The 26,466-nt window shown below is 58.5% G+C and overlaps 1 protein-coding gene across 8 annotated transcripts in view; it reads right to left on the reverse strand.

Moving 5' to 3' along the window:
* The window catches only part of TBC1D22A (TBC1 domain family member 22A), a 326,013-nt gene that overhangs the window by 293,147 nt on the left and 6,400 nt on the right, over nucleotides 1-26,466 (reverse strand). For 4 of the 8 annotated variants that reach the window (XM_058740974.1, XM_058740971.1, XM_058740975.1 and 1 more), the window contains exons 2-4: nucleotides 12,401-12,457; nucleotides 11,273-11,601; nucleotides 3,748-3,924 (exon numbers count right to left, since the gene is read on the reverse strand). In XM_058740974.1, coding sequence (XP_058596957.1) covers nucleotides 3,748-3,924; nucleotides 11,273-11,601; nucleotides 12,401-12,457 — 563 coding nt within the window. The remainder of the gene's footprint in view (nucleotides 1-3,747; nucleotides 3,925-11,272; nucleotides 11,602-12,400; nucleotides 12,458-26,466) is intronic. The other 4 variants (XM_058740973.1, XM_058740972.1, XM_058740978.1 and 1 more) reach the window with 2 other exon arrangements.

Raw genomic sequence — 26,466 nt, forward strand, 5'->3', positions numbered from 1 at the left:
TTTCTGCCCAGCGCCCACACCAAGAGCGAGTGAACTATGCGGGCACTTCACGTAAATGACCGCCTGGTCACAAGACCTCGCAGGGTGGACCTCGTTTCTCCAGTCACGCAGTCAGGGCCTGACACTGGGGCTGAACTGCCTCGTCCCGCCATCACGGCCCCGCAGGACTGTCCTCCAGCCCCAGGCCCTGTGGGGACAGCTAACTCCCAAGTCTCGCTTCCGGGGTGAACAGCTCCACAGACCCCCTCCTCCCAACAGCCGCCTCGCCTCCCTGCCTCCTACTCGGACGCTCATCAGCCTCGAGCCAGCCTCAGTGCTCACTCGGAACTACAAGTCCGTGCACCCGGCCTCGCTCCTTCTCTAGTCGCGTCTGAACACCCGGAGTGCCAGGGCCGGGCGCCTCACACCCTTGACCTCAAGGCCCCACGCCTGGGAGGTGCTGGCTCCGCGGGCCTCGGGACCCGCGTGTTTTGCACACGGCCCGATCCCACTCCCACGCAGCCACACGCAATAAAAATGAACGTCTCCAAGTGTCATTTTCTCGGGCTTCAAAGCAGGCAGCCTTTTGCACAAGTAAATATTGAGTCAATGCTAAGAGCAGAATGAGCTGTTAAGTTCTATTTGCTACTTTCATCCCCAGGCTCATAACCGAGCACAAGCTAAACAAAGAGAAACAGCTCTCCGCCGACGAAATGACATTCAGCAGGTAGAATCATTTCTGTGGGCACTTCTCACATCAGTGATTTGCTTCTCCAACATTGGCAAATATTTGCCACTTATGTCTTTTATGTAATGTGAAGATAATATATTCCACTGTCTTCCAAAGCTATCTTAAATGCCTTATAAAAACAGGCAATTCACTGGCTGTGTTTTCTCCTGCCGCTACACACGAATCCAGTAATTGTTTAAATTTGAAAGCTTTGGTTTTAGCTTCTTGGTGTTAGATTTAATACTTAACTAGCAGGCTGAAGAGAGAAAAAGCTCGGAAGGCCACCAGCCCAACAAAAGAATCTCATTTGTACATGTTAACCTTTCATCCTGCCCATACGCGGCCCCTCTGCCGACAGGCTGTGACCGCTTTGTTCCTAAGTAGGACTCTGGTTTCCCCAAGCCGCATCCGTGACCACGTCCGTGAGAAGCCTGACGGGGGCCCCGATCCTGAACCAGAGCTGCACCTCCCGTCAGACCTAGCTCGTCTTCACCGACCACCTCCTCGCCGCCTACTGTTAGAGACCGCTTAACTCAACCAGGGGGACGTGAGCAAACCACCCTGACTTGTCAGTGACCACACAGTGACCACGTACGTCAGTGCCCGGAAAATCAAGTTGAAGGGAGACGGCCCAAGGCAAACCAGAACAGAACCAGAACAAGGCACCGACCACACCGGTCGGCGTCCATCCCGTGCGGGCACGCTCTCGGGCACCGCACACGCATCGTCCCCTGGATCTGCACACCCGGCCCCGCCAGCGCCACAGGGAGGACCGACGAGGACAGCGGGGGCAGGACCAGGCTCGCTCCCTCCGGGGGCCGGAGAGCAGTGTCCTCAGCATCCCCACCCTCCCTCCGTGACTCGACCTCCCCGCACCGCCTCTGGGGCACAGCTGTGCTGGCGGGCTAGAAAAGCAAGTGGCTAAGGCATATCCTCAAACCCTGAGAGCGGACTCCTTCGCACCAGGTCCACCTGACACCCCGTGGTGGGCTAGACCCCGGCCGCCCAGCTGCCAGGCTCCCCTCTGCCGCACCCACACCCGGGATGCTCTATGAGTGGCCCGGTCATTAGCGTGGGGTCTGATAGGCTGTCCCCAAGCCCACTGTAGTAACAGCAGTGACGAGGCACAGTGACGAGTCCTGAGGCACCGCAGATAGGCAGGTCGCACAGCAGGGCACAGGCCGGGCGCTCCATCAGCACAAGCGCAGGAAATACACTGTGAAGTCCAAAGGCGTGGGCAGAGCAGCATTACCACGCGTGTGGAGAAAGAAAACTGGTTGTGCAAATGCGCAGACACCAAAGTCTCTCTCTAGAAATTACTTCTGAATTAGCAAAGGAAAAGAGGAACCTTCCAGCAGTGGAACGGACAGACGCCAACTTAACCAAGTGACCGGACGGGACTCATCCACTTGGAACAAGCCAGTGGTGGCCTCCTGCCATGGCGACAAGACCACAAACCTCTTAGGTGACCTTCCTGCCAACGACGGGCCCGAATCTCACCCGCAGAAACGAGACAAGCCACGCTGACGGACACCACGGAAGAGCGGGCCTGCCCTCTTCCAAAACACCGACACCCGGGGACACGGCGCGAGGCTGGGACGCTGCTCCAGGCCGCCAGAGATGAGGGACGAGGAAGAAGACAGCCAGCGCGTCGCCGAGACAACAGGCACGATGCGAACGTGGGCCGTGGCGGAGAGAAGAGCGCCGTATCGACGTGCGATGTCCCGACTCTGGCAACAGTGCTGTGGTTACACCCAGAGTCTCTGCGCTTGGAAAACACGCAGAGACAGACGTTCTCAGGAGGAAAGGGATGCGATGTGTCCAACAGACTCAAACTCCAACGTTTGGGAAAAACGCGCATACACACAAGCACACACACACAGAACGAAAAGGGGCAAAATGCAAACGACTGGGGAATTAACGTGGGTGTCGCCTGGACCGCTCTTGCAACTTTTTTGTAAATCTGAAATCACATGAAAATAGCAAGTGTAAAACATCACGTGCCTCCACCGTGTCTGGAAGATGACGCCCAGAAGTTGGCAGGCAGAGGAGGTGGGGGAGGCGGGCATTCCGCCGCACGTTCTTCGGTGCTGCGTGAATGTGTGACACGTGCACGCACAAAGCCATCAACAGAATGAGCACACAACCCTTCTGTGTGCAGGGGAACAACCCTTCTGCACGCAGAGGGGAGCACCTTGGTGGACAGGGCCGCTGGCTTCCAGGCTCCGCCCACCCGGCCTCCCCCAGGCCCTGCAGCCCAGCCGCGTGCCTCGTGCGCCACCTGCTGGCCGAGTGGGACGCCGCCCGCCTTGGCGCGCCAGCCCCGGGGCCAGCCACCCTGGCACCTGCCCAGCTATGAGCCATCTCATGACGGCGGCCACATCCCGCCTTCCGGAGAGCGCCTGCATCCAGCGAGACGCCCCACGCGGAGGGACACTCCACAGAGACGAGACGTACAAAGGAAAGCTCACAGGCGGCAGGCAAGTGAACTCCAGCAGAGAGGTTTCAAGGCAAGCGCGTGCCTCAGAGCCCGTGCGGCTCCCATGGCCCCCACGCGGCTCCCATGGCCCCCGGGAACCAGGCTGGGACTGCACTGTCCCCTGCTGGCCTGCCCCCCGAGCCCTGCCTTGGCTCCTCCCCCCCCCCCCCCCCCCCGCGAGCACTCACGGCCTGTCCCACACCACACCGACCCTGAGCCCCCAAAGGTGCGAGGTCAGCAGCAGTCACGACGCCGGTCACCAGCCCTGCGCCCCATGAACACTATGAAGAGCGGGGACGTCAGCCTGGCTGGTCCTGCGGAGCAAACGAGAGTGGCTCCAAAAGCCGAAGGAGCTCCACGGGGGCACAAAGGAGAAAGGACAGAAAATCCCAGATCAACCGCACTGGGAGCAAGTTACCGAAACGCGTCTAAAGTAAAGCATAAGGACAAACGACTCTCCTCCTCGGGACTCGCTGGCAGGACAACACAAACAGACGTCCTCACGAGGTAACCCCAGAACGCGGCACAACCACACGCCCTCCACCAGTGACGGACTTACCGAGGTCCGTGTTGGGACCGGCCAGAAGTTGCTTGAACTTGTCGAGCCGGGAGGCCTCTCTTTCACTTAACGCTGAGCTGCTGAGGGTGCTGGGGTCTGACGTCCCGCCAAGTGCGACGGTCACCGAGTGCGGCAGAGACTGGGACCTCTGCAAAGGGGCGGCGTCGCTGGCACTTTCTGCAGAGAGAGAGAGAGAGAGTGTGCGCGCGCAGGGGGTGAGGACGGCCTCCCGGACGCCCCAGCGTCCATTCCCCATGAAGAAGGCCCCACCTGTGCCACTTTCCCTCGGTGAGCACCACTGTGTCACCGCTGTCCCTTCCTCCCGTCACCGGGCAGTGCAGACCCGGGTTTCTTGGGCAATGAAATGAAACTAGAGGACGCCCACGACGCCCGGCCACCTCACCGGCGACACGGACACGCCCACGCAAAGGCAAAATGGTGATGCCCAGAAAACGTGCCTCAGGGCAGACCGACGGTCAGGGTCCTCCAAAGCAGGCCTGCCAGGCGTACCAGGCGACACCGCCCGAAGACCTGTTGACACCGAGCAAGGATGCGGGTCCCCCGGGCCTGAGCATGGAAGGAAACCACCGAGTCACACGTGGAGGGGAACAAGGCCCACAAACGCACTGAGGACTCCCCTCCCATGGGAGAGGTGGGGCAGGGACCCTCACCAAGAGAAAGCTCAGGAAGCAAGAGCCCACCACACGTAGGGGAGGGGCAGCGGCTGCGGGCCTGCCCGGCCCTCACCCAGAGTACCTACCACCACGCGCGAAGGCCCAGCGACCCCGTGACTGGACGCACAGGACCGAGGTGAAGCAGTGCACGAAACCCAGCAAGCCAGGACCAGGAACAGCCACAGGAGAGAGCCCAAGGCCCAACAGGCCACTCACAAAGAGCCACCGGGACCAACAGGGGCCCACGAGCAAACGGCAGTGACGGGTGCACACCCCCAGGTCTAAATACCATCGAGGGTTCACACCTTCCAAAAATGAGATTTAAAGCAGAGGGATAAATAAGCTCCAGGAAATGAAATGGGACCAGGGACAGACACGTGAAGCGTGCATGCCGGCTGCTGGCAGCGGCTGGAGGACCCCCACTGTCCCTCCCGTCGGCAGAGCGGACCCATCACCCTAAAAACCCAGATGGGGAAGGCTTCACACAGAAACCCTCAGGCCACGGGGCAGCAAGGCGGCCCACGGCCTCTGGGCAGAGTCCGGCCCAGTCAGGCTTCCAGAAAAGCCCACAGAAGTGGGCGTCATGGTGAGAGCACCTCCCGGCCCCTCCTCAGGGCTGACCCCTCACCTGCAGGAGGCGTCCCGCTGGCCCACCTCGGGGAGGGCTCTGCAGGGGGAGGGAACGGGGAGGGTAGTGGCGGGATGTTCAGACACCCCCCCCCCCAACACCGCCACCCTCAGAATCTATCACCGAGCTACGTGTCATGATTCTTTAGGAAAAACAACGGGCAGAAAGAACAGTCCCCCTTCTATCGCAGAACTAAGCGTGCTGATCTCACTCCTCTGCGACCAGACAGGATCAGTGCGATTTATGAGGACACGTGACAAGGGGCACCTGGGTGGCTCGGTCAGTTAAGTGTCTGGTTCTCGATTTCGGCTCAGATCACGATCTCACGGTTCTTGAGTTCAAGCCCCACATTGAGGATACGTGAGGACCACTGACTCCTGCACAGAGCACACATCCGGTCACTCTACGATGGGGCAGGTGGGGTCTGGAAGGCACAGCGACAGCAGGTCCCCCCAGGAAGCCGGAAGGCTGACAGCCAGGTCTCCCTGCTACTTACTGTGAGTGGCAAACACGTCGGCCTCCCCCCTCCGGGGCCCCTCGGAGCGGGTCTAACCTTCACCAGTCAGTGCCCACCCACTACCCGCTCGCAGCTCAGTCACGGTCAGCGACCGACACAGACCTCACCTGGCCGTGCCCCCTTCCCGGCAGACACGCACCTTGCCACGAAGCCAGCGGCAGCCTAAATCAAGCAAGCGCGCCTGACTCCAGGTCTAGATCTCTCAGGTGTTTGCTCAGGAAGGCAGGACGGCCTAGAGGTAAAGAACAGGCACCGGGAAGGCCAGCCTGAGAGCGCCACGCAGCACAGCACTGAATTTTCAGGCCGCCGTCTCTCAGGGGCAGACACTGAGCAGGTGACGTGCGTGCCCCACAGTGACGCGCCGTAAAGGCACAGGCGCCCGACACGAATGCTGGCCGTGGCAAGGACAAGCAGCGCTCCGAGCAGACCGTGCCCTGTGGAATGCAGCGTCCCGGGCTCTCCCAATGGCACAGCACCGCTCCACGCGCACTCTCGTCACATGGAATTCACAGGTCCCTCACCTGAACAGCGGCCGTGTGGCCAATGCAGGGACGAGGGTGGGGCGGGGTGTGGAGGCAGGGACAGCACGTGGTCACCAGGCCCCGAAGACAGCCCCGCGTACCTCAGCAACATTTATGGAATGAGCCGGTACAGCCAGGGGAAACAAAGGGAGTGGGACGTGGTCCCTGCCCTTGGGGAACCCGCAAAGCATACAGATGAAGCGTGCAGACGGACGTGACCCCACAGGGAAGCCAGCCGACCCGGCACCTCCCCGCCAGAGCCCGGAGCCTCACCCTCCCGGAAACCCTACGGATCTCACCTCCTCTCTGAAACCTTCCATGATATGCCCCTGGCCCTCCTCAACAAGACAAACCTGGGACTTCTACACCCGGGTGCTTCTGGGTCCCATCCACCACTCTGAGGCCCCGTCCCGCTCTCGGAGGTGAAAGACTCACCTCCTCGCGTCTCCCCACTAGACTCCCACCAGGTGCCAGTCGACACCTCCGGGCGGGGCCCGGTCGAGCAGGAACGAGCACCGACGTGTCCATCTTGGCGCGGACACAGAGTGAGCCATCCCGACGACAAACGGGCCACCAAGGGGACTGAACACAGGCCCATGGGTTCTGCCCACCACTGCCAGCCCCCCGGGGGGGTCAGCTCCCTAAGGGGCCACCTCGGCACTGCGTATGGGTGTGGGGGGGCTTGGGGGGGGGGGGGCAGCCAGCCCTGGTCTCCGCCCACTCCACGCCAGGAGCAGCCACTCCCTGCCCCAGATGCCACAACCAGCAAAGTCCCCTGGGGCTGGACTTGCCGGTGGACAGGCCCCACCCTAGGCAGTGAGGCCGGCGGCTGGCGGCAGGCCCTGGAGTCAGACGCCGGGGGCTTGAGCCCTGCGCCACACCACGCAGACCGCCACTCCGGGCAAGCCGTGTGACTTCTCCGTGCCTCCCCCGTAAACTTGCTCCTACAGCAACTGCAGAGTCTGCCGGGGTCCGCCCATGATGAGGGCCCACCACAGGCCTTGCCACAGGGCCATGGCGGACAGTCCACGAATGCCGGCTGCTATCGTGACACGGGGGTTTTCACCCAGAGCAGACAAAGGAAAGACGTTGCACTCCCAGGCAAGGGGAGGCAGGGGGAGGCAGGGGGAGGCAGGGGGAGGCAGGGGGCAGTTGCAGTTATCGGCCCCCACCCCCAGCACGAGCCGCCAGGAGCACCTTCCACTTGGCTTTTACAGGAGGCGGCCACGCCAAGGCCCCCCACCCTGGCTGGACCCGACCGTGCACGTGGCCACAGGCTGAATGCTCTGCACCCCGAAGTTCGTACGTTGAAGTCCTGCCCCCCGACGGGATGGTGTTAGGAAGAAGGGCCTCTGGGAGGTGATCGGGTTTAAAGGAGGTCAGGAGGCTGGGGTTCCCACGGTGGCATTAGCGCTCTCGTCAGAGTCACAAGACAGTGGGTCTCCCCCTCTGGTCCCCCCTCACGTGGGGATACCGCCGTCCGCACCCAAAGAGGGCCTTCGCCAGGGTCCAACCATGTTGGTGGCCTGATCTCAGACTTCCAGCCTCCAGAACTCTGTTCATACTCCATCTGGTCTATGGGATTCTCGCTACAGCCACCCCACTGACCAACACCGGCCCCACATCTCTGGGGTGCTGAGGCCCCCTCCAGCAACTGCTCGGACGGCGGGTATTACAGAGGCTCTACCCAGGCCCCCGAGACGTGAGAAGATGCCTCAATGGCTCGCATCAGCACAGCAAAGGGCAGAGGAGCACGGCGTGCCTGCCCACAGCAAGAGGTGCGTAGGCTGAGGGTGCGCAGGGGGACGGTCAGAAGGCAGGGGGCAGTCAGTGCAGGGGGTGGTCAGCACGTAGGAGGCAGTCAGTGCAGGAGGCGGTCAGTGCAGGGGGTGGTCAGTGCAGGGACAGTGAGTGCAGGGGCGGTTAATGCAGGGGCGGTTAGTATAGGGGGCGGTCAGCACGCAGGGGAGGTCAGTGCAGGGGGCAGTCAGAGCAGAGGGTGGTCAGCACGTAGGGGGCAGTCAGTGCAGGGGGTAGTCAATGCAGGAGGTGGTCAGTGCAGGGGCGGTCAGTGCAAGGGGGGTTAGTGGGGGGGCAGTCAGCGTAGGGGGCGGTCAGCACGTAGGGGGCGGTCAGTGCAGGGGGTAGTCAATGCAGGAGGCGGTCAGTGCGGGGGCGGTCAGTGCAGGGGGGGTCAGTGGGGGGGCAGTCAGCGCAGGGGGCGGTCAGCACGTAGGGGGTGGTCAGTGCAGGGGGTAGTCAATGCAGGAGGCGGTCAGTGCGGGGGCGGTCAGTGCAGGGGGGGTCAGTGAGGGGGCAGTCAGCGCAGGGGGCGGTCAGCACGTAGGGGGCGGTCAGTGCAGGGGGTAGTCAATGCAGGAGGCGGTCAGTGCGGGGGCGGTCAGTGCAGGGGGGGTCAGTGGGGGGGCAGTCAGTGCAGGGGGTGGTCAGTGCAGGGACAGTGAGTGCAGGGGCGGTTAATGCAGGGGCGGTTAGTGTGGGGGGCGGTCAGCACGCAGGGGAGGTCAGTGCAGGGGGCAGTCAGTGCAGAGGGTGGTCAGCATGTAGGGGGCGGTCAGTGCAGGGGGTAGTCAATGCAGGAGGTGGTCAGCACGTAGGGGGCAGTCAGTGCAGGGGGTAGTCAATGCAGGAGGTGGTCAGTGCGGGGGCGGTCAGTGCAGGGGGGGTTAGTGGGGGGGCAGTCAGCGCAGGGGGCGGTCAGCACGTAGGGGGCGGTCAGTGCAGGGGGTAGTCAATGCAGGAGGTGGTCAGTGCGGGGGCGGTCAGTGCAGGGGGGGTCAGTGGGGGGGCAGTCAGTGCAGGGGGTGGTCAGCACGTAGGAGGCAGTCAGTGCAGGAGGCGGTCAGTGCAGGGGGTGGTCAGTGCAGGGACAGTGAGTGCAGGGGCGGTTAATGCAGGGGCGGTTAGTGTGGGGGGCGGTCAGCACGCAGGGGAGGTCAGTGCAGGGGGCAGTCAGTGCAGAGGGTGGTCAGCATGTAGGGGGCGGTCAGTGCAGGGGGTAGTCAATGCAGGAGGTGGTCAGTGCGGGGGCGGTCAGTGCAGGGGGTAGTCAATGCAGGAGGTGGTCAGCACGTAGGGGGCAGTCAGTGCAGGGGGTAGTCAATGCAGGAGGTGGTCAGTGCGGGGGCGGTCAGTGCAGGGGGGGTTAGTGGGGGGGCAGTCAGCGCAGGGGGCGGTCAGCACGTAGGGGGCGGTCAGTGCAGGGGGTAGTCAATGCAGGAGGTGGTCAGTGCGGGGGCGGTCAGTGCAGGGGGGGTCAGTGGGGGGGCAGTCAGTGCAGGGGGTGGTCAGCACGTAGGAGGCAGTCAGTGCAGGAGGCGGTCAGTGCAGGGGGTGGTCAGTGCAGGGACAGTGAGTGCAGGGGCGGTTAATGCAGGGGCGGTTAGTGTGGGGGGCGGTCAGCACGCAGGGGAGGTCAGTGCAGGGGGCAGTCAGTGCAGAGGGTGGTCAGCATGTAGGGGGCGGTCAGTGCAGGGGGTAGTCAATGCAGGAGGTGGTCAGTGCGGGGGCGGTCAGTGCAGGGGGTAGTCAATGCAGGAGGTGGTCAGTGCGGGGGCGGTCAGTGCAGGGGGGGTCAGTGGGGGGGCAGTCAGTGCAGGGGGTGGTCAGCACGTAGGAGGCAGTCAGTGCAGGAGGCGGTCAGTGCAGGGGGTGGTCAGTGCAGGGGCAGTGAGTGCAGGGGCGGTTAATGCAGGGGCGGTTAGTGTGGGGGGCGGTTAGTGTGGGGGGCGGTCAGCACGCAGGGGAGGTCAGTGCAGGGGGCAGTCAGTGCAGGGGGTGGTCAGTGCAGGGGGTGGTCAGTGCAGGGACAGTGAGTGCCGGGGCGGTTAATGCAGGGGCGGTTAGTGTGGGGGGTGGTCAGCACGTAGGAGGCGGTGCAGGAGGCGGTCAGTGCGGGGGCGGTCAGTGCAGGGGGGGGGTCAGTGGGGGGGCAGTCAGCGCAGGGGGCAGTCAGTGCGCATGGGGGGGTGGTGCGCCTGCAGGAGCCGGTCAACGCACGCAGGCTGAGGGCGCACAGGGACGGTCCATCGGTCACAGGGAGTCCCAACCCACTTGTGGAAGCCCTACCCGGACTTTCATGTTCAGGCTCAAATACTTTGAAGTTCACTCTATTTTAGAAAAAAATAGTTTAGATTCCAATGTGCAAACTGATCACCACACTCTCACCTGAGGAGACTTGTGGCATCTCAAAAGTTAATCAACCCGTGGGAAGGGTTTCTGAAGACAGGCCAGGTAGGGACACCAGCTCCGGGTGTGCCGGAAGGGAAACCTGAGGCCGCTCTCACCAGCGTACGGGGACAAGCCTGGGAGGGGGAGCCAGTGAGGGTGTGGTCGCACTGGCCCCTCTGCTGCCGGTGCCCACGCCTCCCTCCCGCACCTTCTCAGAAAGGCGCCCCGAGGCCTCACCTGTGATTCCGCCCCAGGGTCCTGCCTGCTCTCACGACCGTGCCCCGCCTCTGTTTTGACCTTTGGCTCTTTGTCACCTCCCCGCACACTCCGTGCCTCCTTGCCGATCATGAATAGGTCGGTGTCCGTCCCCCCCCACCCCGCCAGAACGCACTCCAGGGCAAGGACTCCCCTGGGGGCCCCCAAGCCCTGAGAGCGGTGCCTGAACCATCCCAGAAGCTCATCAAATACCGGCTGTCTTACATCACAGGCCCCCGAAAACAAAAAGAACCACAATAACCACAGCAATCTCGAGAAAGGCCACGGAGAGCCAGGCACAGGGTACCAGACACACGCCGATCCCATCCTTCAGTTTATAACCTGAACTCACCACTCCAAACCCCGGACCCCACCCCAGCCCCACCCCCACGTGTACCTGACCCCGGGGCAGGGGATCGCTGGAAGCTGCCGACAGAGGTGCAGGCTCTGAACGTGCAAGCAGCCTGGCCCCTCGGCTGCAAATGTCACCCCCGGAACAACCGGGGTGCACTTAGGAGGGAGACGGGGTCCCCCGGGGCCTTGCACTAGCCACGTCTCCCACGACCAGCCACAAAAGCCACATACCCTGCCCCCGCACTTGGAGGAGAGAAGCGCTCAGCTGGGAGGGCAAAGAAAAGTCCACCGCGGGCACGCAGGGAGCTCCTGCCGCACCCAGAACGGAACCCGCCTAATCTCCCACAGGGAGAGGACTCCGGCCCCTTCTCTCTCAGAAACGCACCCCGTCTGCTCAGTGCCCCCATCCCACCTGCAGGACAGGATGTGTGGCTCTCGCTGACGGACTTCACCAGCCGGAGGTCACCGCTCGGCACCGCGGGAGGCTCGGGCGGCCTGCGGCGCTCCTGCCGCTGGCTGTGGTTGCGCAGGACGCGGTTGGCCGTCTCCATGACCACCTCGGTGTTCAGGCTCTCGGCCGCCATGGCCAGGAGCTCATCGTCGTCTTCGCTGGCGTCCCAGGCGTCGCTGGTGTTGCTCTCAAACTCCTGGAAGGTGCTGGTCCTCCTGGCCTTCACCGGTGTGGTGGGCACCTTGGGCGTGGCCTTGAGTAGGCTGTGAAGCAAAGGCAGGTCTTTGCTTGTCCTCCCGGAGGCCCGAGAGGATCCCCCCGAGATCCCGTCAGGAAGGAGCCCCCCGGTGGGACAGTGCACACGTGAGGGTTCCACTTCAGCTGAGTTGAGGATAAAGCTGAGGGTAAAAGCAAACACGATCCAAAGAAGCATCCAGAAGAAGACTCGTAAGGATTTAGCGGCAGGAAGGAGAGGCTTTCGAGGGCCAGTCACGCTGAGCAGCCTCGGCCCTCGTACGGAACCGATTTGGGAGCAAACGCAGCAATGCACAGTAAGGACACTCAGACCTGCTCCCCAAACCTCCCGCGGGCCGGTGCCTGCAAACCTCCCGGGGAGGCTGTCCACAGAACACAGGCCTCTGGTACGCGGACCTGGAGAGAGCACAGCTTCCACAAGGTCCTTGAACAAGGACAGCGCGGTCCTGCGGGGCCACAGTGCCTCTCGCGTGCCTCTGGGGCAGAGCCCAGACCCAGGGGCGCAGCAGCCCCCAGGCGGCCGCGCAGAGTGCGGCCAAGGGCGAGGAAGTAAACCCACCGCCGTGAGCCAGGCCCTGCCCCACCAGCTCAGGGGGTGCCAGCCCCGGGCTCTCCCGCACAGGCTCCCCCACCTCGGGCCGGGCTTCCAAGTCTGCCTTCCTCCAGAGGACGGGCCGTGCGAGGCCTCGACACGTGTCTGCGGAAGGGAAGACCGCTCGCCTCCCCCTCAGGAATCCCAGGTAGCCAGAGGGTCACCACGGCGCCCAAGAGCGTGCCTAAAGCAGCCTGAGTCCAGGCCTCACTTACGTGCCATGTAACAGTGGGTCGAAGGGGGGGTGCTGGGCGCCATACACATGCTGGATGCTGTTTGAAAAAGAGAAGGGAGACCGGTTAGCTTCTCTTCCGCCTCCCCAAGAGCCCACTGACTCAGGAAAAGGACCAGTTCCCAGCGACCCACACACGAGCCTGAGGGCAGCAACTCTCCATCAGCTGCCACGGGTCCCAAGGGCCCGTCCGGGAGGGATGAATGCTGCCACACAAGCCCACACGCACGAACAACGGGGCATTCAGCCCGCCCTGCAAATGGGCCTCGGCCCGGGGCCCCAGGCAGCACCGGTGACGAGGCCACGGAGGGCTGGGGGCTCCTCCCAAATCTCCGGCAGCCTCTGCTCTCCGGCCGGGTGCCCCCGGCAGGACTTAGCCCTGATGACCAAATGCCCATCTGGAAATTCCCACCTGGTACCACTCTGTCTAAAGACAAAACGCAGAATTACAAAGAGAAGATAAATGTAGTTTTTTAGGGGCGCCTGGGAGGCTCGGTCGGTTGAGCGTCCGACTTCAGCCCAGGTCACGATCTCACGGTCCGTGGGTTCGAGCCCCGCGTCGGGCTCTGTGCTGACGGCTCAGAGCCTGGACCTGCTTCAGATTCTGTGTCTCCCCCTCTCTCTGTCCCTCCCCTGCTCACGCTCTGTCTCTTTCTTTCAAAAATAAACATTAAAAAAAATTTTTTTAATTAAAAAACATAGTCTTTTAAAGACGTAATAGTCTTATCGTAAAACTCCTCGGCCCATCAGAATACACTTGGAAAATGGCAGGCGAGCAGGGTGGTCAGCTGAGCAGCCCGACCCACACCCCCTCCTCCTGGGCTGGGGGGGCTTCCAGCCGGGAAAGCCAGGTGACCAGCGCAGGTGAGTCAGAGGTAGCGCAGCCCCTCCTGGTTTCACGGCACACACCCCTGGCCCGCAGCCGTTCCCTCTCTTCCTGCCTGGAACTCAGGCGGGAGGCCTCGAGATTCCTCGGCCTTCGTGCCACGGTGAGAAACAACCTTGAGATACGGACCAGCCCGGAACGCGGCCGAACAGGGAGATGAGAGAGCGCAGTCCACCCGTCCGCCCCCCTCGGGCTCCCACTTACATGAAACAAACAGAGCCCGCTCTTCCAGCCGCTGGCAGGGAGACCTCCTGTCACCGTCCGCACACAAGAGACACCCACAGTAACACTGACACAGCAGCCGGTCGGTGGTGCGCACACGCGAAAACAACGGCAGACGCCGGGCATTTCACACACAGAAGAATGTTTTCATTTTTAAAGACAGAATGCAACCCTACCTTTCTCGCTCAGCAACATGCCATGACCCTTTCCCCGTATCGTTACCTTTCAATTTACGTAAATGCATTTATTGACCTTATATTTATTGACCTTATATATGACCTTATATTGACCTTTGATACGTGCAAAAACATACACGCGCCCTATCAGATTCAAAACCATGATGAGAAGGGCACAAATTTCTCTGCCACTCCTTGTAAACCTGTAATTACTTCCAACGTTGGACAGGTTTTAAAAGTGGTAACAGCAGAATGAGCACCAGGTGACCCATGCCCGCTCCACCTCCCTGGACAGCATCACCTTTAACCTCGCTGTCCCACCACATAACCGCGTCGTAACCGAAGCGCTGCCCACCGTGATGCGTACTGTCTACACGGCAGCCGGGGGGACAACCAAATCACTGCCGATTTTATGGGAGAAAAGGGCTCCCAACGCTGCCTGTGTGTCCCCCCAGTCATTCAGAAGGTTAAACAATTTTGAAACACTTTTGTTCACTTGTGCTACTCCATTCTGTAAACCGCCTACTCGGGCCCTTTGTCCGTCGTTCTAAGGGGGTGTTCGCCCTCTTCCTACTGCACCCTAAAAACCTTTTTGGAAACAGAGGATTTCTTGTCATTCAGGCAGTGTGGCTGGCAGAACAGTGGCCCCTAAAGACATCGTAATCGCAGAACCTGTGAATGTGTCCCCTCACACGGCACAGGGGGTCTGCACACGCAATCAAACACATAAATGTCGGGTGTAGCCTGGGCGAGCCAGGTGGGCCCGATCCGATCACGAGTCCTTAAAAGCCTTCCCGCCCTCTGAGAGGGAGCGAGGCCATGAAGAATGCTCAGATCAAGGCTACACTGCTCACTACGAAGATGGTGAAAGGGGGCCACGAGCCAAGGCTCGTGGGAAGCCTCTAGAAGCTGGAGAGAGTAAGGAAACGCCTTCTCCCTGGAACCTCCAGAAAGCCCTGCCAACACCTTCCTTTTAGCCCACCAACCCCAGGTCAGACTTCTGACCTCCAGAACCATAAGATAATTCGTGGGTATTATAAGCCAACGGGTGGTGATCTGTCACAGCAGCAAGAGAAAGCCAGAACGTAGAACAGAATGGTGACAGACAAGGTGACAAATCCGTCTGCCTGGTTTGTGGAAGCTCAAAGGTCTATGTTGGTAAGTCAACCTCACTTTCATGCTTTACCCAGGGCTCTGCTCTGACGACTATACCCCAAAAGGACCACCCCAGGGGCACGGGGGTCTCAGGTGGTTGAGAGGCTGACTCTTGATTTCAGCTCGGGTCATGATCCCAGGGTCGTGGGATTGAGCCCCGTGTTGGGCTCCATGACGAGTGTGGAGCCTGCTTGGGATTCTCAATCTCTCAATCTCAATCTCTCTCTCTCTCTCTCTCTCTCTCTCTCCCCCAGCCCCCCTCTTTTCCTCGCTCACACACTCTAAGATTAAAAACAAAGGCCCACCCCCACTGTCTCAGCCCATTCCAACCCTAACAAACACACCACACATGGGGCAGCAGCTTATAAGCAAAGGCATTTATTCCTCACGGTTCTGGAGGCCGGAAGTCCAAGATCAAAGCACTTCCGGGCTGCAGAAGGTGCCGCCTCACTGTGTCCTCACCCGGCAGGCGGCTGGCTGCGCTGGCACAGGCGAAGGGGCAGGGGACAGGGCAGGGGAGGTCCCTGGGGTGTCTTTTATAAAGGCCCTAATCCCACCACAGTGGGCGGGGGACACTTGCACCCTCAGGACCTCCTCACCCCCAAAGGCCCCGCCTCCTAACACCCTCACTCTGGGGGTCAGGGCTTCCCACGGGTTTAGGAATTAGGAAGCACAGGAACGTTCAGCCACCAGACCTACCGAGCCGGCGTAAGTATTCCACCGTATCCTCATTCCACACTTCTGTGGTTTCGTTTCTTACCCTTAAGTTTTCAGCCACCTAGAATTTCTTTTATTTTGCTACGTACTGTGTAAGAAAACTGTTTTAAAAAAATAATCAACTGTTCCAATGCAATTTGTTAAAAACCTATCCTTTTCACCACTGGTTTGAGGACACCATCTTCGAAATGCGGCATTTATACTGGGTCATTTTTTTAGCCGTCCATCCGTTCCTCCACTCCTGTGCCTGTGGCACAGCACTTCAATTACATAAAATATTCCCTTTTAAAAGGGGTGCCTAGGTGGCTCAGTCGGTTGGGCGCCTGACTCCGGCTCAGGTCATGATCTCGCGGTTCGTGGGTTCGGGCCCCGAGTCGGGCCTTGCGTCTGTGCTGACAGCTCAGAGCCTGGAGCCTGCTTCGGATTCTGTGTCTCCCTCTCTCTCTGCCCCTCTCCTGCTTGTGCTGTCTCTCCGTCTCTCTCTCAAAAATAAACACTGAAAACAATTTTTTTTATCGTTCCCTTTTATATCCTAAAATTTTTCGGCAGAATTTAATAAACATTTGAAAGCTACCACCTTGTGACGGGCATTACGGGGAGTCCCAGACAGGCAAAGACAAGCACACAGCACTACAAACTCTTAAGAACGTTGAAGTTTACTTACAAAGATAAAAAAGTGAATTGGCATTTATAATGTTCTATGAGAACAAACACGTGGTGAACCGGAACATTGTTCGACGGAATAGTATTCGGTTATGAAATGAGTGCCGACGCTACAGGAAGAACGTTGAAAACATTACGCTAAGTGCCAGAAGCCAGTCGTATAAAACACCTATTACATGACCCCAGTTATATGACATGCCTAGAACGGAAATCTATGGAGACAGAAGGCAGGTTAGTGGTTGCTTGGGGTGAGGGGTGGGGAGCTGGGGTGACAGCCAAGGAGTACAGGGTTTCTTTTTGAGGTGATAAACACTCTGATATTGACAGTGGCGATGGTTACGGGAAGTCTTTGGATACACTGCAAAACCACTGAATCTCACCCTTCAAATGAGTGAGTGGTGTCCCATGTGAATTTTTTTTTAATTTTCCAAATGTTTATTTTTGACAGAGAGAGACAGAGGGAGAGAGAGAGAGAGAGAGCACATGAGTGGAGGAGGGGCAGAGAGAGAGAGAGAGGGAGACACAGAATCTGATTCAGTCTCCCGGTTCCGAGCTGTCAGCACAGAGCCCGACGTGGGGCTCAAACCCACGAACCGCGAGATCATGACCTGAGCCGAAGTCGGACACTTAACCGACTAAGCCACCCAGGCGCCCCTGTCCCATGTGAATTTAAACGGCTGAACGACATTGTATGTGAATCTGAATAAACATATCATCTTTTTGAAAGGCAACACAGCTTCCAGCTGGTTCTCTCGGGTTCTCTCCCGGAACCCAGCCACCATGCTCTGAAGAAGCCCAGACTTGCCACAGGAGGAGCCCACATGTAAGCACCAGAGCCAACGGCTTGAGGTGAGGTCCCAGCAGATAGCCAGCATCAACCGCGACACGCATGAGTGACCAGCCTTCTTCTGATTTCCCTCCCAGCCGCTGGACCTTCCCGGTGACACCAGAGACACCATGGAACAGAGACGATCCATCCCCACTGTGACTGGTCTGAATGAACTCCTGACCCTGATCCCTGACAGAACCCGTGGGCTCCTTTTCAAGGAAACCTATCAGCCTGCCTGGATTAAACACAACCTCTCTGTCATGGTCACGGTCCCTTTCCTGAAATATCCTGGAGGCCTCCCTGACCTTGGTACAAAGTCTCCAATTTGGGGGCTCCTGGGTGGCTCAGGCTGGTAAGCGTCCAACTCTTGATCTCGGCTCAGGTCACGATCTCACAGTTCATGAGATCAAACCCCACACCAGCATGGAGCCTGCTTGGGATTCTCTCTCCCCCCCACTCTGCCCCTCCAGTGCACACTCGCTTGCCCTCTCTCTCTCAAAAATAAATAAACATAAGAAAGAAAGAAAGAAAGAAAGAAAGAAAGAAAGAAAGAAAGAAAGAAAGAAAGAAAGAAGAAAGAAAGAGAAAAGGAAAGAAAGAAAGAGAAAGAAAGAAAGAAAAGAGAAAAGAGAAAGAGAAAAGAAAGAGAAAAGAAAAGAAAGAAAGAAGGAAAGAAAGAGAAAAGAGAAAGAAAGAAAGAAAGAAAGAAAGAAAGAAAGAAAGAAAAGAGAAAAGAGAGAGAAAAGAAAAGAAAAGAAAAGAAAGAAAGAAAGAAGAAAGAAAAAGGTAAGAAAGAGAAAAGAAAAGAGAAAGAAAGAAAAGAGAAAGAGAAAAGAAAGAGAAAAGAAAGAAAGAAAGAAAGAAAGAAAGAAAGAAAGAAAGAAAGAAAGAAAGAAAGAAAAAAGAAAGTCAGTCAGTCTCCAGTCTTAGAATCAAAGGGCCTGGGTTCAAGTCCTAGGTCCAATAAGGACAAGCCGGCACAGTGCTAACCCAGTAACTGCTGAGCTCTAGCTCCCTCGTCCCAGACCTAAGAACACGTAAAAAAGGGGCCGGCCATGGATGACAGCGGCCTGAGTGCCACAGAGTGACCCACAGACCGCACCCACCAGTACCCTCAATCCACTTTGTTCCCCTGAACCACTCCCTATGTCTCAACACGCGCACACAGCTCACAGCCAGCAGGCAGTGGTCTCGGCCTACTGCGAGCACGTCGTTTCCCCCGAGTCCTGCCCTTTTCCGCACACCTCGGGCCCCTCCCCTCCCGGGACAGCGCACACACATGAATTCTGCACGGGCACCCCACTTGTGCTTAGTGAGCAGAAAATGTTCCAACAAAGTTCAGGCTCAGATTAAAAGGCATCACTTTTTATCTTATTAAAATTGCATTTTTATCTGCTCTTGCGTAGCTAAAAAGAAAAACAGGCTTCGGCTAAAACCATTTTAAAAGAAAAAATAGCAGCTAACATACCCACCTCATTTCACATAATGAAATTGTTCTTTAAAAAATATGTTAACCAATAAACTTTTTAATAAACTGCACTGCTCTGAAACACTACAGTAACTCGCTGCTTTAGAGAGGACCCTAGTGATTCCTGAGGAAAAGCAGATACACACGACAATGGCACTCCCAGGTACACACCGTGGGAAACCCTGGCATAAGGACACGGGAGACAGATTCCACAACATCGGTGACACTACAAAGAAAAGAAAAATTTAAGAAAACCCTAGATGTCCATGATCAATTGAATGACGAATAAGCAAACGGGAACATATACATTTAACAGGAGTACCAGCCACAACAGACAGGAAGAACGACAAGCATCAGGTTGGTAAGCTTCATAAACATACCACTGAAGAGTAACTTGAATACAGACAGTATGGCATCATTTACAGAACGTGTTTTTTTAATGTTTATCTCTTTTTGAGAGAGACAGAGAGACAGAGCTCAAGCGGAAAAGGGGCAGAGAGGGCTCCAGGCTCCGAGCTGTCAGCACAGAGCCCAACGCGGGGTCTCAACTCACAAACCACGAGATCGTGACCTGAGCTGGAGTCGGACGCTTACCCGACTGAGCCACCCAGGCGCCCCGTTTATACAAAGTTTTAAAAACGGAAAATGAAACTCATTTTGATTTTTTTTTTTTTTTCAACTTTTTTATTTATTTTTGGGACAGAGAGAGACAGAGCATGAACGGGGAAGGGTCAGAGAGAGAGGGAGACACAGAATCGGAAACAGGCTCCGGGCTCCGAGCCATCAGCCCAGAGCCCGACGCGGGGCTCGAACTCACGGACCGCGAGATCGTGACCTGGCTGAAGTCGGACGCTTAACCGACTGCGCCACCCAGGCGCCCCGAAACTCATTTTGGATACGTGTACGAGTGGTTAAACTACTGCACGCAAGGAAAACAAATTCAGAATAGTGACAGTGGGTAGGGGTGAGTGGAGAGGGGAGCTGGGTCCAGGGACAGAATCCAGTGGCTTCAACTCTACACGTGTAACAGCTTATTCCTCACACCGGGTGGCGGGCCTGGCGTGCTCCCCGCGAGGCTGCCAGGAGCTCCGTCTCTGCCACCCAGAGGGCCAGAGGCGGAGCGCTCCTCAAGGACGCGTTCCTGGCCAGCCCTGGGCCCGCCCGGCCACCCCTGTTCTGGCTGCACGATGCACAGAAGCCTTTCAAAAGAAAGCACCACAGCTTTAGTCGTCAGAGAAACGCAAACTGAAACCACAGTGGGAGACCGTGTCACCCCAGAAGGCTGGCAAAAGTTAGGAAGGGGACACAAGCGTTGGCAAGAACGGGAAGGCTCTGAACCTCCTGCGCTGCCGAGAGGATACACAGTGGGGCGGCCGCTCTGAGGACAGGCCGGGGGTCCTCCAAGGTCAGTTGCCGCGTGACCCTGTGTTTCCGCTCCGAGGAATGCAGCCCAGAGAAATGAAAACGTCCGTGGGCACAAAGGAAGTACTGTTTGTGACTGTCCTCTTGGTGGCAGCCAGAACGCAGAAGCACTCCAAATGCCCGTCAGCGGGCAAGCGCCGGGCTCACGCGGGGCCGCCCCCACACGATGGGGCACGATCAAGTGACCAAAAGGTGTGTAGCACGAACACACACACACACTCCAACGTGGACGGGCCCCGAAAACGCGCTCCGTGAAGGAGGCCAGTCACAGAGCACCTCACCTCACGATTCCAAACGCAAGAAACGTCCAGAAGAAGCACATCTACAGAAACAAGTAGCTTATGGCTGCCAGGAGCTGGGGGGGGAGGGAGGGGGCGTCACTGCTAGTGAGCGAGGGGCTCCCGTGCGCGTGCAGCTCACACTCTCAAGTTCACGGCGGCGGTGGCCGTACTCCGTAAACCGACGAAAATTACTGCGTTGTGCGCTTTAAACAGGGGAAATACAGGACGTGCCGATGAGATCTCCGTGGAGATGCCGCACGGAGGGAGGGGGGCAGGAGGGCAGGGAAGAACCAGCGGGGCCCTCCACCCGGACCGGATGTCCAGGAAGGTGGCTGTGCCGCGGGGGAGGCCTGATCCCGCACGGGCCCCCGGCCTACAGCGTCACCCACAGACCTCCGAACAGGCCCGAACAACACAGGCCCGCGAGGCTACCGCCACAGAACCAAACGTTGCCACAGCTTCAGGGGAAAACGACACCATGCGTCACCCCCAGACTAAGACAGTAAGACTTAAGAAGGATGGACCTGTGACCAGCAGACAACAGCAGGAGCCACAGCTGTATTTTCTGGGCGGATGGGCATGAATCCCGATGACCACACAACCCAGCGGCCAGGAAGGATGCTCAAATGGAAAAACAGAACGAACGTAGTGTCATGGAGTCCAACCCTGTGGCCTGACCGAGGCTCCCATCCAGGTGAGAGAGACGGCCCAGACACGGGTGGAGAGATGCCGGGGAGGGCAGCCCGAAGGGGACCCCCCCCAACAGCCCCCAGTTCCCAACACAGCCTCCTGCATGAGGCACAGAAGGCACCGCTGGAAGCCACCAGGCAGGGGAAGGCAGGGGAAGGCAGGCGAGGAAGACGGGGTGAAGCCGAGGTTCACCGCAGGCAGGAGCTGGCAGCGAGGGGCGCCTCTCGTCGGAGGCGGTCACGGGTGAGGGCAGGCTGGGGACACTGGTCAGAAGGGGGAGGCCCAGAGAAGAGACGGGGCCCCTGACATCAGTGCAGGCTCCTCAGGACTCAGCCTCTCCGCCTTTACGACACGGTTCAGGGAAAATTTAATAAAAACCAGAATCGAGGGCGGTCCGGGGCCCGCTTGTGGACAGCCAGGTGCTCGGGCCTGGTCTTCACGTCGAGAGCACACTTCACTCGAGCCACTCAGCAAACACTGTCCGGCCCAACACTGGTGCTAGAAAGATGCCAGGGAGCCAGTGACAGCCCGCACCTGTTCCTGCCTCGATGGCAGACAATTGCTAGAACGCAGGTTAATAGGGAAATGAGCTCAAAGTCCCAGGGCAGAAGTCAGGGAGGAAGGAGGAATGCCGCGAGGCCTCCAGGTTTTGACAAAAAGGTGATTCTCCCGCGCTTCCTGGCAAACAGCTTTCTGGTTTAACGTGGACCCCCTACACCAAGGCCTCGACTGTGAAACAAAACAGACAGAGCAGGGCCAGAACGGCATTTTCTCAATGAAAGGTTAAACAGCAGTGGGTGAGGGGTGCCTGCGTGGCTCAGTCGGTTAAGTATCGGACTTTGGCTCAGGTCATGATCTCGTAGTTCGTGAGTTTGAGTCCCGTGTCGGGCTCTGTCCTGTCAGCGGGGAGCCTGCTTGGGATTCTCTCTCCCTCTCTCTGCCCCTGCCCCGTTCATGCTCACTCTCTCTCTCTCTTGTGCACTCTCTCTCTTTCTCTCTCTCTCAAAAATAAACATTAAAAATATATTTAAAAAAAAATTTAAAAAGCAGTGGGTGAAAATGGCCCTGAGCCAGTGAAGCATGAGAGGAAAGAAATGTCCTAAGCGTCAGAAAGTGAACGACAAATCCTATGGCTGCATTTAGGGCAAAATGCTTCCTGGGGCGCAGACGTGTAAAGTCAACAGGCAGGTCCGGCCGCCGGCCGCCGGCCCCCGGCTCGTGGCTCAGTGCCCCGAATGCGCTCACCAGCAGCTTTCTGAAATACGAACTAAATTAGCAACTGATTTACCATCAGACTCATCCGAACACACAGTGATGCTCCCCAGGTTTATAAAATATTCAGAAGAAGTAAGTTTTCCAAGGAAATTAACTTTAGAGGGCTTCCGAGGAAAACGTAGGAAGCACCATTAACACAGCAGCAACAATGTCCCTCCACCCCCGCAGCACAGTCTGAAACCCTCCGTCCTGTGGAGGGAACACGCGGCCCCACGGACCCAGACCAGAGCATCTCCTGTGCTGTCCCACCACCAACGACCATGCCACCCCACTCCGCTCTGTCCCCTGAGAAAGGGACAGAGACTTGTCTCCTGTCAAGCTCCCTGTGGCCCCCAAAACCCAGCAGGGACTTGGGCAATTACTGAGCCAATCAGCAAGCTGTTTCGTGGACGTCTCTTGAAACAGATCTTGGAAATGAGCGTGTTTACAGTAAAATTTTCCTTCACAAGAGAAAAGCACTATGCGAACACATGGGTACAGAGAACAGGCTGGTGGCTGTCAGACATGCGGGGCCGGGGGTGGGGGGGGCAGGGGAAAAGGGGGGAAGGTGGGCAGAAGGTTCCATCTCCTGGTGACAAGATCAGTAAGTCCTGGGGACATGGCGTGCAGCACGGGGACTGTAGTTAATAACACCGTGTCGCATAATCGAAAGTTGCTAAGAGAGTAAATCTTTTTTTTTAATGTGAAATGTATTGTCCAATTGGTTTCCATACAACACCCAGTGCTCATCCCAACCGGTGCCCTCCTCAGTGCCATCACCCCCCTCCCCTCCCTCCCGCCCCCCATCAACCCTCAATTTATTCGCAGTTTTTAAGAGTCTGCCAAGAGAGTAAATCTTAAAAGCTCTCATCGCAAGAAAAACAATCTGTCGCCATGCGTGGTGACCAACGTTAAGGACAGACTGTGGTGATGGGTTCACAACACGCACACACACACTTGTGTCAAATCATTGTGTCGCACGCCCGGAGCCAATACCATCCCTCCACCGAAGCAAAAGCAGTGTGCGTTTATCAGAAATGGGAAGAAGGACGGAGAAGGCTCTGGGGTCAGCAGGACAGGGCAGTGTGGCAGCCCCCACTGAGCCCCATTTCCTCGCCCGTCCCCTCGCGGCTGCTCCCCTCAATCCCGCCCTCACCTGGCCTCCACCGTGCTGTCTCCACCCCCCACGCCACCGCACCCCCTTTCCTGCCAGCCTGTCTGGACTCCTCTGCGCGTCCCTGACCTCCACTCCCCAGTCCTGCCTTCCTCCCACTGGACCAGAAACCATGCCCTCTCCCGACACTGCCTGCCCACCCGCAGGCGAAGGGTTCTCAAACCGCTGCCTCTGGGCACCACCGCCCACCCAGCCACACGCTCCCCACGTCGCATCAGCGGGTCCACCACAAAGCGCAGCTGTGCCCCGACGGCCACACCTCACACCCACTTCTCAGTGTCCAGCCCTGGACACCCAGCGCCAACCAGGCAGGAACGCGGACAAGCCCCCCTGCCTCCTGCACCCCCTCACGCCCTCCCTCGGATGCCCGCCATCCCCACCACCCTGGATCAGGGCTCCGTTTCTTCTCCGGACCAGGTCACCAACCCCTTCTGCGACTCACTCTCCACCAACGGCTATCCCAGGATCCGAGGGCCACCTCCCCTCCTCCCTCAAGCAGGCCACCCGCATTCAGACGGTCTCCACGTCCCCCTAGACCCTGAAACACTCTCCCCTCTGTCACTGTCCCGAGAGAGAGCTACAGCTGCCCCCAGCCAGCCTCGGCTCTGCCAGTCAGAGGTCCGCTTCGCTCCCCAGCTTAAAGTCTCCGAGGTCTTCCAGTTGCCCTCGGGGAACAACCGGAAACTTCTCTGCCCCCCTCCGGCCCCTCCCCACATGGCCACCCCCGGCTGGGGCCAGCGTACCCCCATCACAGCACTGGCCTCCAGCGCTCTCCGTCTGGTCGTCCGTCCCCGTCCATCAGGTGCCCTCCGGGAGTGCTCTTGTCCGCCTTTTCCTCACCCAGGCCCTCATTCGGGCCCCCTCACTGCCAAGAAGGCTGGCCCCGGGCTGTGTCTACAGAGCACCCGCACAACCTCGTAAGGGACTAAAGGAAGTGACGGTCCCTCAAGGTCCAGCTTGAGGTCACCCCCACCCTCCAGCAGCAGGTGCCTCCCGTGCCCACGCTGCTGCGGGAATCACACCGCACCCCACGGGCTCCGGGCTGGGGGCCGCCCCATCCCCCCCGGCAAACGCCGGCCTCGCAGCTGCAGGGTCTGGTGGGCACACAGAAGGCATCCCAAAACCGCCTGTGACATTTCGTGCTTTTTCATCGCACAAATGCCCGAACGATGAGGCACTGCAAATCTGACCAAGTTGCTAGGTTCCACAGAGGAGGGCACATTCCCTCGGCACGCCTGCTGACCCGCTCACGCACCCCCCAGGCCCGACCGACCCTGTCACAGCCGCCGAACGTCAGGGCGGTTCACGGAGTCACATTTGGCCGAGACCTAAAATGCCACGACAGCTCTAGTGACTGGTTTGGGGACAGAAAACTAATCCAAGAGAGGGCGTAATTCTAAAGAGCAAACAACACGCGGCACACAGCCACCGAGCCATCACCGGCCGCTCCACGCCACGCCAGCCAGGCTGAAGAGTGACAGGCGGCTGCGGTCCACGGAGGCAGCCTATTCTCCGAACAGGGGAGGTGGCACCAGGCCCCACCCCAGCAGCACCAGGGACGGCCCCGCCGACGGGCGGCCTCCCCACCTGCCAACAGGCTCACGAGAAAACGAGAGAAGCGGGCGCACCGGCACCCCCGACGCTGCGTCCTGCCTCCGAGGCCCACAGTGGCACCGAGGGACCCGTCCCCTTTCCAAGACCCCGTCCTCCGCCCTGCCTCTCCACGCACGTCATGCCCGATGCCCTCTGACGATCCCAGTCCCCCTGGCTGAGGAGCCCGTGCAGAAGGCAGAACTAAACGCCGCCCGTCTCCTCCGGGCATCAGCCTTAGAGCCAGCAAGCCCTTTTCTGTATTTTGGTTCAGCACAAACGTTCACTGAAAGAAGGGCCGTTTCAAAACCGCAGCGGGGGGCGCCTGGGTGGCGCAGTCGGTTAAGCGTCCGACTTCAGCCAGGTCACGATCTCGCGGTCCGTGAGTTCGAGCCCCGCGTCAGGCTCTGGGCCGATGGCTCGGAGCCTGGAGCCTGTTTCCGATTCTGTGTCTCCCTCTCTCTCTGCCCCTCCCCCGTTCATGCTCTGTCTCTCTCTGTCCCAAAAATAAATAAAAAATGTTGAAAAAAAAAAAAATTAAAAAAAAAAAAAAAAAAGAGTCTAGATTCGCTGCAGTAGACAGATATGTATTCACATCAAATTTATTTTTCAAAACATTTCCAGACAAACTAACACGACAGAGGACTGCTAAGACACAAGCAAAACGAACCGGGTACACAGCAAAAACCCACCCACTTGTGCACAGGACTCTGCACCGGAAGAGACCAGAGAGACCCACGCCCACGGGACAGAATCCCCGCCGGGGCAGACTCCCCCGCTCCTTGCAACACAGAAAAAGAGGAATAAGCAGGCACGCGGTCCAAATGGCCACGTCAAAGATACAAGCAAGGATGGGGCGCCTGGGTGGCTCAGACGGTTGAGCGTCCCACTCTTGACTCTGGCTCGGGTCATGAGCTCAGGGTTTGTAGGTCTGAGCCCGGCGTTGGGCTCTGCGCTGACAGTGCAGAGCCTGCTTGGGAGTCTCTCTCTCTCCCTCTCTCTCTGCCCCTCCTGTGCGCACACACACGCTCTCTTTCTCAAAATAAATAGACGCTGAAAACAAAAACAAAAATGCAAACAAGGAAATAAACAGGTTTCTAAAAACAAGAGAGGGACGTCTGGGTGGCTCAATCGGTTGTGCGTCCGACTTCAGCTCAGGTCACGATCTCGCAGCTTGTGGGTTCGAGCCCCACGTCGGGCTCTGTGCTGACGGCTCAGAGCCTGGAGCCTGCTTCGGATTCTGTGTCTCCTTCTCTCTCCCCTCCCCTGCTCGTGCTCTGTCTCTCTCTCACTCTCCCTTTCTCTCAAAAATAAACATCAAAAAAAATATTTATTTCTTTAAATAAAATAAACGAAGAAAAATAAAAACACAAGCAAGAGTTGGTCAAGGCAGCAGCTCAGAGCTGCTGGGAAAAGAGGCAGGGCCTCCAGCCAAGTCTGGGACCCAAGAGCACACAAGACGCAGGGAGGGCCGTCCCAGCTTCGTTCCAGCCCCTTGACACTAAGCACACTCTGCAGAGGT

Source organism: Neofelis nebulosa, chromosome 8 (assembly GCF_028018385.1).
Source record: "Neofelis nebulosa isolate mNeoNeb1 chromosome 8, mNeoNeb1.pri, whole genome shotgun sequence".
In the NCBI taxonomy this organism is placed as follows: domain Eukaryota; kingdom Metazoa; phylum Chordata; class Mammalia; order Carnivora; family Felidae; genus Neofelis; species Neofelis nebulosa.